Source organism: Chiroxiphia lanceolata, chromosome 5 (assembly GCF_009829145.1).
Source record: "Chiroxiphia lanceolata isolate bChiLan1 chromosome 5, bChiLan1.pri, whole genome shotgun sequence".
In the NCBI taxonomy this organism is placed as follows: Eukaryota; Metazoa; Chordata; class Aves; order Passeriformes; family Pipridae; genus Chiroxiphia; species Chiroxiphia lanceolata.
In genome coordinates this window covers 48,645,375-48,659,400 of record NC_045641.1, presented here as the reverse complement: position 1 = coordinate 48,659,400, position 14,026 = coordinate 48,645,375, and the positions used below count along the sequence as shown (strand labels likewise).

The window sequence follows — 14,026 nt, the reverse complement described above, 5'->3', positions numbered from 1 at the left end:
AAACAATGAATCACAAAGCAGTTATAAAGGACTGAGCTTTTTGTGCTGCATGGCTAAGCACATCAGTCCCCACAGCAGATGTCTGGGTGTCTGAGTCTCATCTGCAGGTCTATCAACTTTCTGTGAATCAGCTTCTGTATTTACAAATAAGGATGATGAAAGCTTCATTCTCTCTTTCAAGATCTGAAGGTGAAAAGTGTTATCTAAAAAAAAAAAGAAAAGTCTTTCTGATTTTCATTTTATTTATCCCAATCAGGGAAAAGTTCTTGTAAGTTAATAAAATCATACTAACATGGCAGTCTTGTGAGTGTGAGATGGTAAGACTCAACTATCTGTTCCAGGAAAGGCTAGGCTCACTACTCAGAAGAAAATTTAACTCTCTAGTAACTAATGAAGTGTTACACAATTTTATATCATCTGATATAAAAAGGCTAAGAATGTCCTAAAGCATTCGGGCATGAAAGCCTGGGTCCTGTAATGATGTTATGACATTCACAAATAGAGCACCCTTGACTGAATCAGAAAAGCAGGGACTTCCTTTTTCTTGAAAAAATCTTCACAATGGCCATTTGGCTTGAGGACTTAGTCATCCCCAGCGCTGCCTAGTTTCCAGCACAGACAGGGCCATTGCTGATAGTTCAGCAAAACCTTATGGCTTGATTTATATTTCCTCAAAGGACCCTTTTCTCAAAGTTGATCATGGAATTCTCTCTCTAGAGCCCTGGCAGTGGAAAAACAGACCTCAGGCTCTTTAATCTCTGCCCCATTGCCAGAGCAGCCTCCAGGGCATGAGTAGAAATGAATATTGAGACCAGGCTCTTCTGCAAGCTGAGCTCCGGGACACTGAATGTAACTTTTTATCCAGCAGCAGGCACAGACTCCCAAAGTCAACACACCCAGTTTATTGCAGGCTGTTACAGATACTTAATCCTGACACCAAAATAGCTGTGTATGATTTCCTGAAGGAGAAACAATAAAACTCTCAATGAGAATGCCTTCTCTGCATCTTTGATGGGCTGATTTGCATGTATTCCAACAACTAAATATCTGTGCCAGGCAAAGCTCAATCCTCTGTATCTGTTTCTCTTTTTTTCACTAGCACGAACAGCATACAGCTTAGAAACATGATCGGCACTGGGGGAGGAGGATTACAGCATGCAAGTCTTCTGCAGGTATCTTACTGCACCAACTTTTTCACAAAAATGCTGTTGATATGAGAACCTCTGATCTTCTACAAGACCAATAAACAATCTAACTCTAAATCCAGGTCCTACAATGGTCCTTTCACCAGAGATCCAGAAGCAGTTGGTATGCTGCCTGTCTGCAGGAGAGAAACCAAGGTTTAATTGCAGATGCCTGGTTAATTCTCTGCTCATTTCCAGTCAGGTGTATCTGTGTGGCAAGTGATAAAGCTTTATCAATAAGGCGCAAAGTCTCCCAAGTATCTGGCACAAGCTTGTAGAGATACATTTCAAAACAGTTATTGTGGCCCACGCCAGCCACAGCCCTCATCAACTACATCCCTGTGCCTCAGTTGGGATTTCCTCCCACAGTCCCATGAGCTCAGCCAGCCTCTGGAAAAATCACTGTCTTGTAAACTTGTGTTTTCTTTGTCATTCAAGTGAGCTGCTATTTCTGGTATAACTACAGTTTCCATGGCTACACCAGCTCATAAATAGCGTCAGAAACCTTGGAGATGTTTTTTTAAGTGATTCCTTGGAATAGGAAATAATCTGGCCAGAGGTGACAAAGCTCATGAGTTTTCCTTTGAGACCACAAGGACTGCAATCCTGCTAACCCCTTGGACTCCCTGGCTTCTGGTGCAGCTCTGGTCTGGATCAGATGGCAGCTGTCATGTCCAAAAAGGACGGCACTGGCTTTTCTGGGGCCAAGGGAGGAAAAGCCTCAGCAGGGAGGGACAGGGATCAGGTACTCAGTCCCTGAGTAGGATTTGTCATCCATCTGGTGTGGAAGCCAGGTGTGAGCAAGAAGCAGGTGCCTGTTGCTCTGAAAAGAAGCTGGGCACCCACATTTGCAAAGCAAATGCCACCTACTTTTTGAGGGGAAAGGAGAGAGAGAGGATGTATGGAGAGAGACCTGATAATAAGAACATGGTAAGTGGGGCCCTTTAGGGAGTTTCTGTCATGTTTTTTCAGTGGCAAAAAAATAGCTTCATGTGACACCATGGAAATTTTTTTCCCACACATCCGCTTTTGTCAAAGAGAAATGAGACAGATTTCATTGGGAAAACAGGAGAACAAAAGGAGTGTTTTGAAAACAAACAGCCTGAACATGTGTAAATTTTTAAGGTTCAGAAAAGAGGAGCAGAGGGCTGTAGAGATGATTTCCCCAGCAACGCTACCTACATAGAAAGCAGAAGGGGAGGAGGAACACCCGGAAACCTGGCTGCAGCAGATGGAGGCATGGGAATGAGCAGCCAGGATGGGAGTGCAGTCTGCTGCCAGCAGGCTGCACCTCTTTATATCCACACAAGCAGGTCCCTGCCCACAGTAATCACTTCTGCTGTCAGAGGAGGCTGAGTGCAATCAATCTCCAAGCATTTGTATACAAGCTGTAGTCATCACAGGGAAGAGAGGATGCCAACACGATGCTGCCCCCGTCCTCTTTCCTGTGCCCAGAAATTACTGCACAGGCTTCTGAAAGCTCTGTAATCATCTTCAAACACGTGGGAATGTGTGTTTGCTCCCTCTCTGCTAGATTGAAAGCTCTCGGCTACATCTAGGATTTACTTCCCGGCTTCTCAGTTCCCACTCAAGGGCTAGGACCTTATCGATTTTTTTAATGTAAGCTAAGAGTCTCACTGAAGGATTTGTCTTGTCTAACTTCAACCATCTGAAAGGCCACAGGCCTCAGCTCAGCACCAGCGCAGTGCTGGACTGCTGCCCACTGCCAGGGTCTGTCACATCAGAGAGAGCCTGTCCCTTCTTGGTCACACACAGTCATACCCCTGGCTGGCATGGCTGCTCCAAAATTCCCTCCTCCCGCCTCACCCGAAGACAAATCCCATCCATCATACACAAACCCACACTTTGGTTTCCTTCTGCACCCTGTAGCTCTGATGCTACTAGTGCTACTCCCTTTTCTGGGACCATTTTCAACCCTGCTGGCCCTGATCTCATGTTGTGAGCTGGATGGTCAACGAGGGTAAGTGAGAGGTGCTTTGCCAGAACCAAGGGCACCACAGGATTTTTAACCCTGTCACTATGCCTCAAGCCAGACAGTTACAGTCCATGACTGAGATGCTGCTACAGCTGAGGATGATCTTCCAGCACCTTTTTGCTGGACTCTGGATCTTCTCTTTTCATTCTGACTCTTTCTCTGCTGACTATTTCTACATCTCTGACACTGATCTCTCAGGCAGTTACAAAAGGCTATTAAAATACATTGGAGATGCAAAGCACTCAATAAAATAGTGTGCATTACCATGCATGGAGTTTTGTTGGGTTGGAGTATGGGCTGAGGCACCAGCTTTTCCCTTTCTCAGCAACATCCTCACAGTAGCAATGCAACTGGTACCCAGACGCAACCTAGCTATTACCCTCAGCCCAGCACCTTGGGTCTCAGAGGTGAAAGGCCACCCCCTTGGCTGGCCACCCACGAGCAACACAAAGGTTCCCCCTTCTTTCCCTGCCTTTCCAGCTGCTTCACCAAGACCCTGCATAGCATCTCAGCAGCATTCCCTATGACTCCCTTGAGCAGACTCAGCGCTGTTGACATTGGGTTGATTGCATACATTGCTCTGTAAGGTGTGTCTTCACCTTTGCAGCATTGCCGAGAACTTTACTGGAAACCTCTCCAGGCATTCACCAGCACAGGGGAGGGATAGGGGGTGATTAGGACCAAATCCTTCCTACTCTGACACTTGCAGACACGAGTGTGTGTGTGTGTGTTTTCCCAAGCAGCAGCATTGCTCAAAGGGCAGGTTATTTCTTTATTTCTCTTTGCTTCTCCAGAGATCTCACCCCAGGAGCTCCAGAGAAGCCACTTTTCTTGCAGAAAGTGGTACATCATCCCTCAGGAGTGTGCCAAGGCTCTGTTGATCCCCTAGACCTTGCCGGAGCTGTGCCTGCACAGTGCTGGTCTTCCAGTGCTCCCCCCACCTCCTTGCACCACGTAGGCACCCGCCCACGACTGATGTCCTGATGTCACCTGGTGGCAGGGTATATCTGGAGGAGAAAGGACACCTCGAGACTCTTTCTACACAGGCTGCAGGACAGGAGTTGAATGATTTGGAAGAGGAGCCTTTGGTAATGTAAGTGTACTCCAGGAGCTCTAATCAGTAAGGGGGGCAGGGGGATGAAAAAGGAACTGGCTACAAAACCGAAGGGAGAGAAAAGTCCATATAAAACCCTATGGGGAAGAAAATCTGGATGTTTGAACTTGGAGAGCACGAACAGATCCAGTAGCTAGGAGAGGAAGTTTTGGTTCTTCTGTGTTTGTTTTCTGTTTCCTCTAGTATTAGGGCAGGTGCTGGAGCTCAGTTTCCTGGCTGTACAAGCAGCTCTGTTCTCTGCAAGGCTGCTTATTTTCCCATGCTGGGCACCCCTTGGTCAGGGTTCCCTGGAACCCCCTTGGCTTGTGTCTGCAACTTGCTGAGCCTACATGTGAGCAGCATCGGGGGGCTCCTGAGGAGCAGCTAGGACAGGCAGCTGGTGTTTCCTGCTGTGCTGCCCAGCTGTACATGCAGGAAACATCAGTGGGGAGTTTGTAACCTGTGATGTAATACCTCTGGTGTTACTGAATCCCTTCTTTCAACTAGGATAGTCTTTTGAATTATTTCCATTTGGGAATACAGTTCTACTTTGAATGAGTTTCTGTCTTTCAGAGTGCATTCTCTTTCACCTGTTCTTGGTCTTAAAACAGCTACTAGAATGAAGGGTTTGAGATCCTGTGTAAAACACAGGAGCAGAAAGGGCTGGACTTGTGTGGACTTTTTCCATCACTATGATTAGCAAGCTCAAGCAACTGAGACTGGAGCTATGAGACTCCTCAAAGGCATCTTACACTGGATACAATACTTCCTGTTGAAAGCCTGCCTGCAAGGATGATGCTAGTGGCTCTTATGAGGTCGGGAGCTGAGCATGCAAGAAGTCCATCAAAAAGAATGTGCAAACAAGGGTATTTCCTCCTGGTTGCTGTCTACTTCCCATGTATCCCTGAATGGAGTGCCATGGCTCAGGGAGGTTCTGTGTCTGACACCCCTGAGACAGCATAAGACAAGCACACATGGAGAAGTCTGTATTTTTGAATGTTTTGGACAGGGGAAGATGAGTTCCTACACCAAAACTGTCTGAAGAAGATCAAGTGAGGCATCTACATTATCTGCCAGGGACATTTTCCACAGAGAATCTTAGATTAAGGACAGGGCAGATTAAAGAGTCAGCATTTGTCAGTAGTATTCAAGCCCCTTTAAATTCGAAGAAAATTAAAATAAGGATGATTAACCTGGACAACAACCTAGAGGTGGGATTTCTGATGCAACTGAGATAAGCCCATTAATGTGTATTAGGTATAATTAGCATTCCCACGCAAGCAAAGCTCTTGCCCAGAAGATTAAACCCTGATCTGAGCAGAATTGCTGTCAGGGGCAATTAAGTAACACCTTGTTAGAGGAGGGGGCAGAGGAAGTGCATGGCAGAGGATCTTATGCCTCAACAGCCTTTGCATCCACAGCCATCAGCTCTTGTCCAGGAGCTGCACCCCAGTGCTGGCAGAAGCAAAAGAGATCTGGCAGCCAAGGAAGCACTGGGAGGAATCATCATAGCACTTGCAGAGATCTAGAGGAGACTCAAAACATTTGATCTGATACCAAGGACTATTCGAGTAACCAGGTACGGTAAGACAAAAGGCTGTGAAGAAGCTGCTATTGGCATTTCTTTCATATCTGTGATCCTGGGGTGCTGGTCTGGCTGTGTGTAGGGGCAGTTGGTTTCCAAGATGTGGGAACTGGGGTAGATTCCATGCTGTGGGTCAGGGCCCATTCCAGCATGAATGGAGAAATCTTTGACTGTGCACAATGGCAAGTGAGTCCCACTAGCTCAGTGGTGAGAGAGCAGCTTGATTCCTACTGCAAAATATGGTTGTTCTGTGGCATTAAGGTTGCTTTCCATCCTCAGTCAAATGTTTTAGTGATGCATGGAGAGAATGGGTAGAGGGAAGTTAGTAAGGGAGAAGTTAGAATTGTCCCTTACTGAAAGTTTCATTGAGTGCTCTTTTTTGAATTCATGCAGGTGAGAGAGGATGAAGTGTGATTTGGGCAGATAATTTTTCCTATCAAATCCTGGGTTATTGAGTAGCTGGTAGATGAATACAACTAGTTTGGATTGGGGTAAAAGGAAACTCCAAGTACTGAATCTTCCCCTTAGCTATTTGTCTGTTAAGTAAAGGTCAGGGACAAGGTGTGGACCCTCAAAGACATTTTTGTGATTAAGGTATCATGCTGGCAGACAGCAGGGGTTGGTGAAGCAGGGCAAGAATTCAGTTGGAGATGGAGCTCAAATGCATCTTGCAAATTTTGGATGTCAGTCCTAAGGGATGGAAATCTGTTAATTGGGGGGTTTTTTCTGTTTTACTTTTGGGAGTAGCCCTTGAGAGGGATGCTAGGTATCTTTGATGTCAGATTGACATGGTGCTTAAAAGTGGATGCGTGTGCCTTGTAGTACAGGAAGGGTATCTAATGCAGACAGACAACCTACCAATGAGAACTGTACCTGAGACAGCAGCATAATAATATACTTTGGGCATTAGCAGACGTGCTAAAAATGAAGCAATTTTTTGATGCAAAGCATTTTGTTGTAGGGCAGTACCATCTGAATTTCTCCCATGCTGAGTAACAGTGAGGCACCAAATTCTGTCTTTGTTTTTGAGCCAAAGTGCCTTCACCTCTCAGTTTGGCCTTAAAAAACCGTGAGTCAAAAGATTTCATCACCAGCAAGGATGAAATCCAGCAGTGCAGTCCAGGTGATACCTATCACTGCACCACCAATCTCATTCTGTAATAGATGAAGGCGACACTGTTTGCCTGTCCTAACACCCTGCTGGGGGGATAAAGCTGTAAATATTGGGAGACTGTTCAGGTGTTTCAGAGATGGCAAGGCAAAGAAGTAACTTCTACAGTTTGAGCTGATCCCTGTGTTTGTGGGCACAGCGTGTGCTTAGGAAGCGTTGTGTTACTTGCGGAGGAATAGCATCTGTGCATACTTCAGCTGCAGACACAACCATCTGCTGCTCCATTTGGGGCTGCTGGAACCTGTCCAGTCTCTTGCTTGGGATATTACAGCTGAGACAGAAGCCTGACCACAAGCAACAGAAGAACTATCATTTGGAACCATCCTTCTGCCACCACAGATGGAAAGATGTCCTGGGTGAAGTATTCCTAGACTGCCACAAATACAGAAATATGGCTCTTCACCTTGCATTGATGTGCAAGTGACACAGGAAGATTGCTCAGATGATCTTTCTCTTTCTATCTCAGGCTTTGCTTTCCAGCACTCTGGCTATTTCTGGACAGTCAAATTCATGATCCCTCTTTAGATTAAGGAAAAGAAAATCTTTGATGGCATTTATAGTTCTGAGATTAAAAGTCCCGAGTGTCGCGGCAGGTGATGTTGGGATTAAGCCAGAGTACTATGGTGATATAATGAGATTAGTCTTTAGTACCAAATCCTGAAGTTAATTCCATCAGCAATTCCATCAGCCTGGATGCACAGGGACGAACACCTGGAGATAGGAGATATGTAGCAGTCGTGAGGAAGAACGTGACTTCAAGGAAGGGAGAAAAAAATTGCATTTATTTTTATCCATAAATACACTTGCTCAGACCATTCTACCATACTAATTAGACAAAATTTAATGAAGGGCTGGAAGCTCCCCTTTGGGCACTTCTGAGACTTTTTGCTGTCTTCTCAGGGAAGGAAGCAAAAAGTTCAGAGTGCAGCAGTTCGGCCCTCTAAGGCAGGAGAGGTGTCTCCCAAACAAAAATTGCTCCCTAAGAACTGTTTAGCCCCTGTGAAGTGGAGCTTGGCTCATGTACAGTGTCATGAAGAGAGGTCAGCATATGTAATATAATTTTCAAAAATACCAAAATGGCCACATCCCGGGGAAAGTTACTCTTCTAAATACTCTGCTAAATCCTGCGTAATTAACTTCTTCATAAAAGACTGTCTCCAAGCCTTAGCTTTCTCTATAATCTTTCAACAATTCTGTGCTATTTCCCATAAGTTTGGTATTGACAATCATGAAACTCTAACAGCAGCTCCACCCAGATAAAGGGCCCATCTAGCTCAACATCCCATGTCCATCAGTGTTCATCAGATAGTGCTTAGGCACAGGTATAAGAAAAGGTGAAGTATATCATGATCATTCCCAAAGACAGGATATTTCTCTAAGCCATGCATGTGTCTTTGTTGTTCCTAGTCAGTAAAAACATCAGCACTGCTATTCCAAGGCTAACTAGAAAACAAACAACATCAGCATTAAGCTTTCTATTTTACCAAAACTGTGGGGCAAGCTGCTGCATCAACCTGTCTCCAAGAGTTCAGCTGTGTTTGAGACAAAAGAAGGTGTGAGTCCCCATGACTTTGCAAGTCATTGCACTGTGGGATTAAGTGATTTTTGGTCTCAGCTCAAGTGTTCTTCATTTGCCATCTTAATTCTAGCATGCCAGATGAAAGGCAGTGCTACCCTGCTTAATTTGTATGCATTACAATCTTTCTTTATCTTTAATATCATTAACTTTAATCCTGTCACAATTATATTTTCCATAATTCTGTCAACTGACTACTGATACCTAGAAGAGATAAGCAGAGATAAGCACAGTGTTGTGTCAGTCCTTGCTGTTATCTTGCAGACAGAGGGATCTGAGAGAGGTGCGTGCCTGCTGCACACAGCCCAGTGATGAGTGAGACCCCAGCTGCCACCCTCAACACTGGAGATGCTCCAGCTGGTTCCACCACACCACGCAAGGGGCCTCCCAAGTTCAAGCAGAGACAGACAAGGCAGTTCAAGAGCAAGCCTCCCAAAAAAGGAGTAAGAGGGTAAGGGAATTTTGGAAAGAGAAGAAACCATGCTAGTTGGGTGCCTCCCCACTCTAAGCTGGGCTTCTGCAATACCATCTTTGCTCAAGCAAGGAGCCAGAAGGCTTCCTCCTGCCCCTTGGTGCCATCAGCTCTTCAACCTAGAGCTGCTTCCCTTCTTCTGCTGCCCACCCACCATTCTCATTCCTTGGCTGGGGGTTCAGGGCAGCTCCCCTATCCTTGCTGCTGGCCCAAACTCTCTCCTTACCTGCTCTTTTCTCTCCTAGGTTTGGAGATGACATCCCAGGCATGGAGGGACTGGGCACAGGTAAGCTGTGCAGGATGCTGTTGTCGTGCCCTGCTTTAACACAAGTGCAGACAAACTTAATGATGAGAGAGGATTCTAGGGTGACCTCTTTTTTTCCCTGGTTTCTCTGCAGCTCTCAGGGTCACCAGGGAAGGCTAGTACTACCTCCGCAAGCTGCCACCTTCATGCTTATGCTCTCATACACTACTAGACAGAAAGGCCATTTAGACATGCTTCAATTTCTCAATACTCACATTTGGCTGTTAAAGTGCTTGTTTGTTTTCTGCTAATACTCTAGCTAAGAATTTCAGCAGCATGAGGTTCTCAAAGAAATGCTAAATGCCAAGCTATTAATACCAAAAATCACAGGAACTAAATCCCAGATGGTTAAGTATTTGTGTTGTCATCAGAATCCTAATTTTAAGAATTTTATGTACCCATCTGGGATTGAGAAACATGCACTGGATGAGCTGTAGCCAGTCAGAGCTTTGTAGGTATTGATAAGAAGAGAGTTACAGAACTAGTAGAACAAATTATTCATCATCAGAGTTAAAGTTGCACATCTTCAAGGAGATCACATTTTGGTTACAGGTAGTTTATAAGAATAGTAGAGACCACATAATTGGAATGAATTTTTACACCAGTTTACATAGTCACTGAAGAGACTGTAGGAAATGCTGGCTTGCTTTTTCTCACAGAGAGAAAAATACACTGATCTGGTTTGGTCTGACAGGTAGTATCAGGTTTGAAATGCTCAGCTGCTCATTTAACCTTCAGGTTGAGTCTCATTCTTCTTAATGTTTCCTGAATAAATCAGCCTTTCCCTTAATAAAAAATAAATACAAGGAATACAGGGACCAGAACTCATTTCTAATTTTCTCTCTTTTGCAGATATCACAGTGATTTGCCCATGGGAAGCTTTCAGCCATCTGGAACTGCACGAGCTGGCCCAGTTTGGGATCATCTAATGTGTCAGCATCTCTACTGGTGTCACCTGGTGACTCCACAGATTTCAGCATGGTCTTCACCACCTTTGACACTTATTTTTGGCCCTTGCATCCACTCACTTATGGGCAGGGTGGTTTTGTAAGAGCTAGTTATGAGAACGTCCTTTGCAGATTAATTTGGCAAAGTTATTTGGGACCCTGAGCAGACCTCATGTTCCATGTGATGAAACTATGAAAAATGTCTTAATGTCTCCCTGCACTATATTATTTCCTCTCTCACTGTCATAGATATTCAATATTTATGGAGATACAGGGAGGCTGTATTTGAACTTTGTCCCTGATTAGCTGAGACATTGTGTGCAGATCTAATTATATCAAGCCTATTCTGTTTTCTTCCTTCCTTCCCTGACAGCTTTCTATATAGAATTTCCATGGGTAGGTCTCCATGTTATTTGGGCCACCAATCATTTGCTGAGAGTACATCTGTAGAGAACAGCTTTAGAGTCACCAGTCCAGGTATTAGTCAATCTTTCCATAGGAGAATCTTCCCCAGGGGTTCACCATAAGGAATGTGCTGCTAAGATTTACCTCATCAGCAAATGGGGATAAGGGCTTGCAAATGCTGTATCTGCTGTACTGCCCACAAGCCATGAAAGTCTGGCTGTTATAATAATGTTAAGTGAAAATGTGTGTGTCTGAGATCAATAGCTAAGTGAATTAATCGTATTATTCATTCCTTTTTGGTTGCAATTCCAAAGAAGCAGCACTCCAAATGATGCTGTGTTTCCTCTCCTTTGATGGGATGCCCTGTACGACACTTGCACTGTCCCCATGCCCACACATACTTACATGAGACATTTGCTCCCCAGGACATGCTTGCTGCTGGTTAGGAAGAGAGAGAATCATTATGATCTGTCACCAGACTGTGCCAGCAGAAGATGGTATTGCATTAACTGCTCCCTCTTCCCTGTATTTAGCGTGGTACAAGTCTCCCTTCACACTGCCCCCCATAAGCAGGAAGGCTTTTCTCTCTTCCTCTGGCAACTTCAAGCTCTGGAGCTTGTCTGGACAAGCAGGCAAATGGTGCCCCCAGAGAGAGGTAACAGCAGAGCAAGTGAGGAGGCAAAAGAAGGGTAGGATGAGTACATGCAGGCAAGCACGGAGTGAATCCACTTAACGCTATTGATCTGTATCTCCTGGTCTCTGGTAGCCTGAATGCTGAGGAGTGGCGAGGCACCCATAACCACTTAAATGTTTGGGGAAGGCACCAAGATTCCCTACTGCCCTGCCATTCAGGAAAGGCTTTTGTTTTGTTTGTAGGCAAGGAGCAGGTTTGTTGTAGCTACATAATATGCATAAGAGGAGATAAAATTTTTAATCATTGCCTTTAGCTTGACAAGCCTCATTGCATAAGAACTGCCTCCCCACATCTTATCTTTCCTATGCTGAACATGTTCATGGGAGCAAGCAGTGATTGTGAAGAGGAGAGCAAATCCTGTCTAAACGATTGATCCCCACACATAAAGCATCACTACAAATCCATGGCAGTGCTATAGTTATCTGCTACTGTTATTCCAGAAACAAAAGCTAGCCGCTTTTGGTTAAAATATAGCTTCATCACCAAAAACTAAAGGAAATTAATTCCTGTTGGCGGTCAAGAGTACAGCTTTCATTATTCAGCACTCCTGCCATTAGAAACACTAGTAAACCACAGAGTGGTTCAGAACCGCAACACTCTCACAGCACAGAAGTCATGTACCATTTAGCTAATTGCAGCCCACAGCTATTTTCCTGAAGCAGTCTGTCCTTTCCACTTACTTCCAATCTCTCCTGCCTTTCTCACCTTTTAGTGCTTTTCTTCTTTCTCTAAGTGTTCTTTATGTAGATTATGTTTTATTTAGCTTTTACTGTAGGGGACTGATTTCATTTTTTCCAAGCTCATGTGCTAGCCCTCTCTTTCTGTAGTTAGATGTAGTTCCTATGGCAATGCTTTCATGCTTTCCCTCAAATTATGCCATCCTGTATCATATGATCCTTACTGCACCTTCTCAGTCTGTCCTCTTCTCTCTGGGAAAAGACCCACTGGATCCAGTTTTGGATCCTGCAAGCTGATTGCCTCTATTATCATTGCGTTTTCCCCATTTTTAAGGTTTTTTAAGCAGGAGAACAATGAGAGGAGAAAATTTTCCTCTGTTTTCATCTTAGGCCTTGGGAAAACAGGCCAAAGATAGTGACATACTCTGTCAGAAAATACTGGAGTAAAAGCAAAATTCTCCTTAATCCGGGAACTGACGCTTAGGAACTGACGCTTTCGAGCCAATGGGAGGGTTCTGGTGTAGTTCCACATCTAATTGCCATATCCCTAGTTCCCATCAGAGAACTACTCCATTCTCCTTCCTAGAGGAGTCCAACAAGAATGCACACACACCCCAGCTCTCATGCCTGGCTGTTGAGCTGTATCAGAAGATGGATGCTTTGAGTCAACACAGTTTATTAGTTATTTTAAAAATAATTTCTATTCATTAATAGGGATTGCTTTCATTCCTTTACTTGTAAGGAATTTTGAGACTTAGGAGTCTTAAAACACCCTCACAGTTGTTTTGTCTGAGGTCCTGAGTTTTTTCTAATGACTTATAATTCCTGAAAGTTCCATTTTTCAGTGAGAGATAGCTATGGTGCAAGAAAGCAAATGTGTTAGAAGTATCTTGTTGAAGGACTTCAGTCTGTATACATTGTAATATGTTATTCTCTGTTCTTTTACTATAAAAATCATGTCAAAAGGAATAAAAATTAACAAAAAAATGTTTTAAAAATCCTAGGAATGTAGTCTTACTTGCTTAAAAAATATAACCAGAGAAAGGCAGATGACTTAGCTTTTCACTCTGAAATACTTTCCTGAGGAAAGCTCGGAAAGTCACTCATCACTTCTCATTGGAGAAAACCAGCTATTTATCTCCAAACAATAGCCAATAAAGACTGACTTTGATAACATCTGAGAAACCGTTTTTCTCTGAGTGATGACTGGTGTGTTCTCCCAAAAGTGGTGCATATGGTTTCCTTAGGGCTGAAATCTTTTGGCCAGTTACCTCTTCTGGGACTCTTTTTGCAACTGAACATCAGCATGTTTCTACCCTCTAGCAAAAAATGACAAATGTGAATGCAAACACTTGTCTCCTCTTGCTTCTTGCCATTGCTGAACTTTCTAAGTGTTCATAAGGGTTTCAAGTTTGTCAAATTCAACTGCCTCCTGGTGTTATGCTGTCAAGTCTCAGTCTTAGAAAGGTTTTCTTTTGTGCCGTCTTTGGAGTTTTTTTCTTGCAACTCATCACTGAATGTCCAATTGAAAATCTTTTGTCTTTGAATGTTCTCTGTCCTATAAGATACAAATGTGAATTGTCCAGGAGAGACTTTGTGGGGGCTTTTTATAAATCCCTTCCCAAAAACACTTTGAAAGCCAGAAAAACATCTTCTTGCAACTTTAGAGTCCCATCCACACTGACCTCAGTTTCTGACTCTAGTGAGAAAGTTAATTAAACCCAAATCTCTGCAAGAAAAGGAGAATAAACCTTTGGAAAAGTGAGAAGCACTTGTATTGCTTTCACAGCCCCCCTCCCCACCCAGTATCTAAATCACCTCAGGAATCTCAATTAAAAATAAAAAAATTAAAAAATAAATGAACTAAAAAAAATCTAAACCTTCAGTGTAAGTTGGATTCTTCAGGAGATCTGAAGATGCTT

At 43.9% G+C, this 14,026-nt stretch overlaps 1 protein-coding gene across 3 annotated transcripts; it reads left to right on the top strand.

The window, feature by feature from the left end:
* Positions 1-4,212: 4,212 nt before the first annotated feature.
* On the top strand, positions 4,213-12,778 carry PDE6H (phosphodiesterase 6H). Of its 3 annotated transcripts, none has more exons than XM_032688319.1 (5): positions 5,180-5,325; positions 5,695-5,852; positions 8,870-9,056; positions 9,323-9,363; positions 10,234-12,778. In XM_032688319.1, the coding sequence occupies exons 3-5, from the start codon at positions 8,917-8,919 to the stop codon at positions 10,308-10,310; spliced, it is 258 nt and encodes an 85-aa protein (XP_032544210.1). In that variant the 5' UTR covers positions 5,180-5,325; positions 5,695-5,852; positions 8,870-8,916; the 3' UTR covers positions 10,311-12,778. The 3 variants fall into 3 exon arrangements, with proteins under 3 accessions (XP_032544211.1, XP_032544210.1, XP_032544213.1); XM_032688322.1 differs by having other exon boundaries at positions 5,695-5,857; XM_032688320.1 differs by lacking the exons at positions 5,180-5,325; positions 5,695-5,852 and adding an exon at positions 4,213-4,273.
* Positions 12,779-14,026: the final 1,248 nt, after the last annotated feature.

Bases quoted from the DNA above. Each gene is read 5' to 3' on its own strand.
- PDE6H (XM_032688320.1), top strand. From the start codon at position 8,917: ATGAGTGAGACCCCAGCTGCCACCCTCAACACTGGAGATGCTCCAGCT. The intron at 9,057-9,322 runs GTAAGGGAATTT...TTTCTCTCCTAG, and splicing joins CCCAAAAAAGGAGTAAGAGG to GTTTGGAGATGACATCCCAG. The intron at 9,364-10,233 runs GTAAGCTGTGCA...TCTCTTTTGCAG, and splicing joins CATGGAGGGACTGGGCACAG to ATATCACAGTGATTTGCCCA.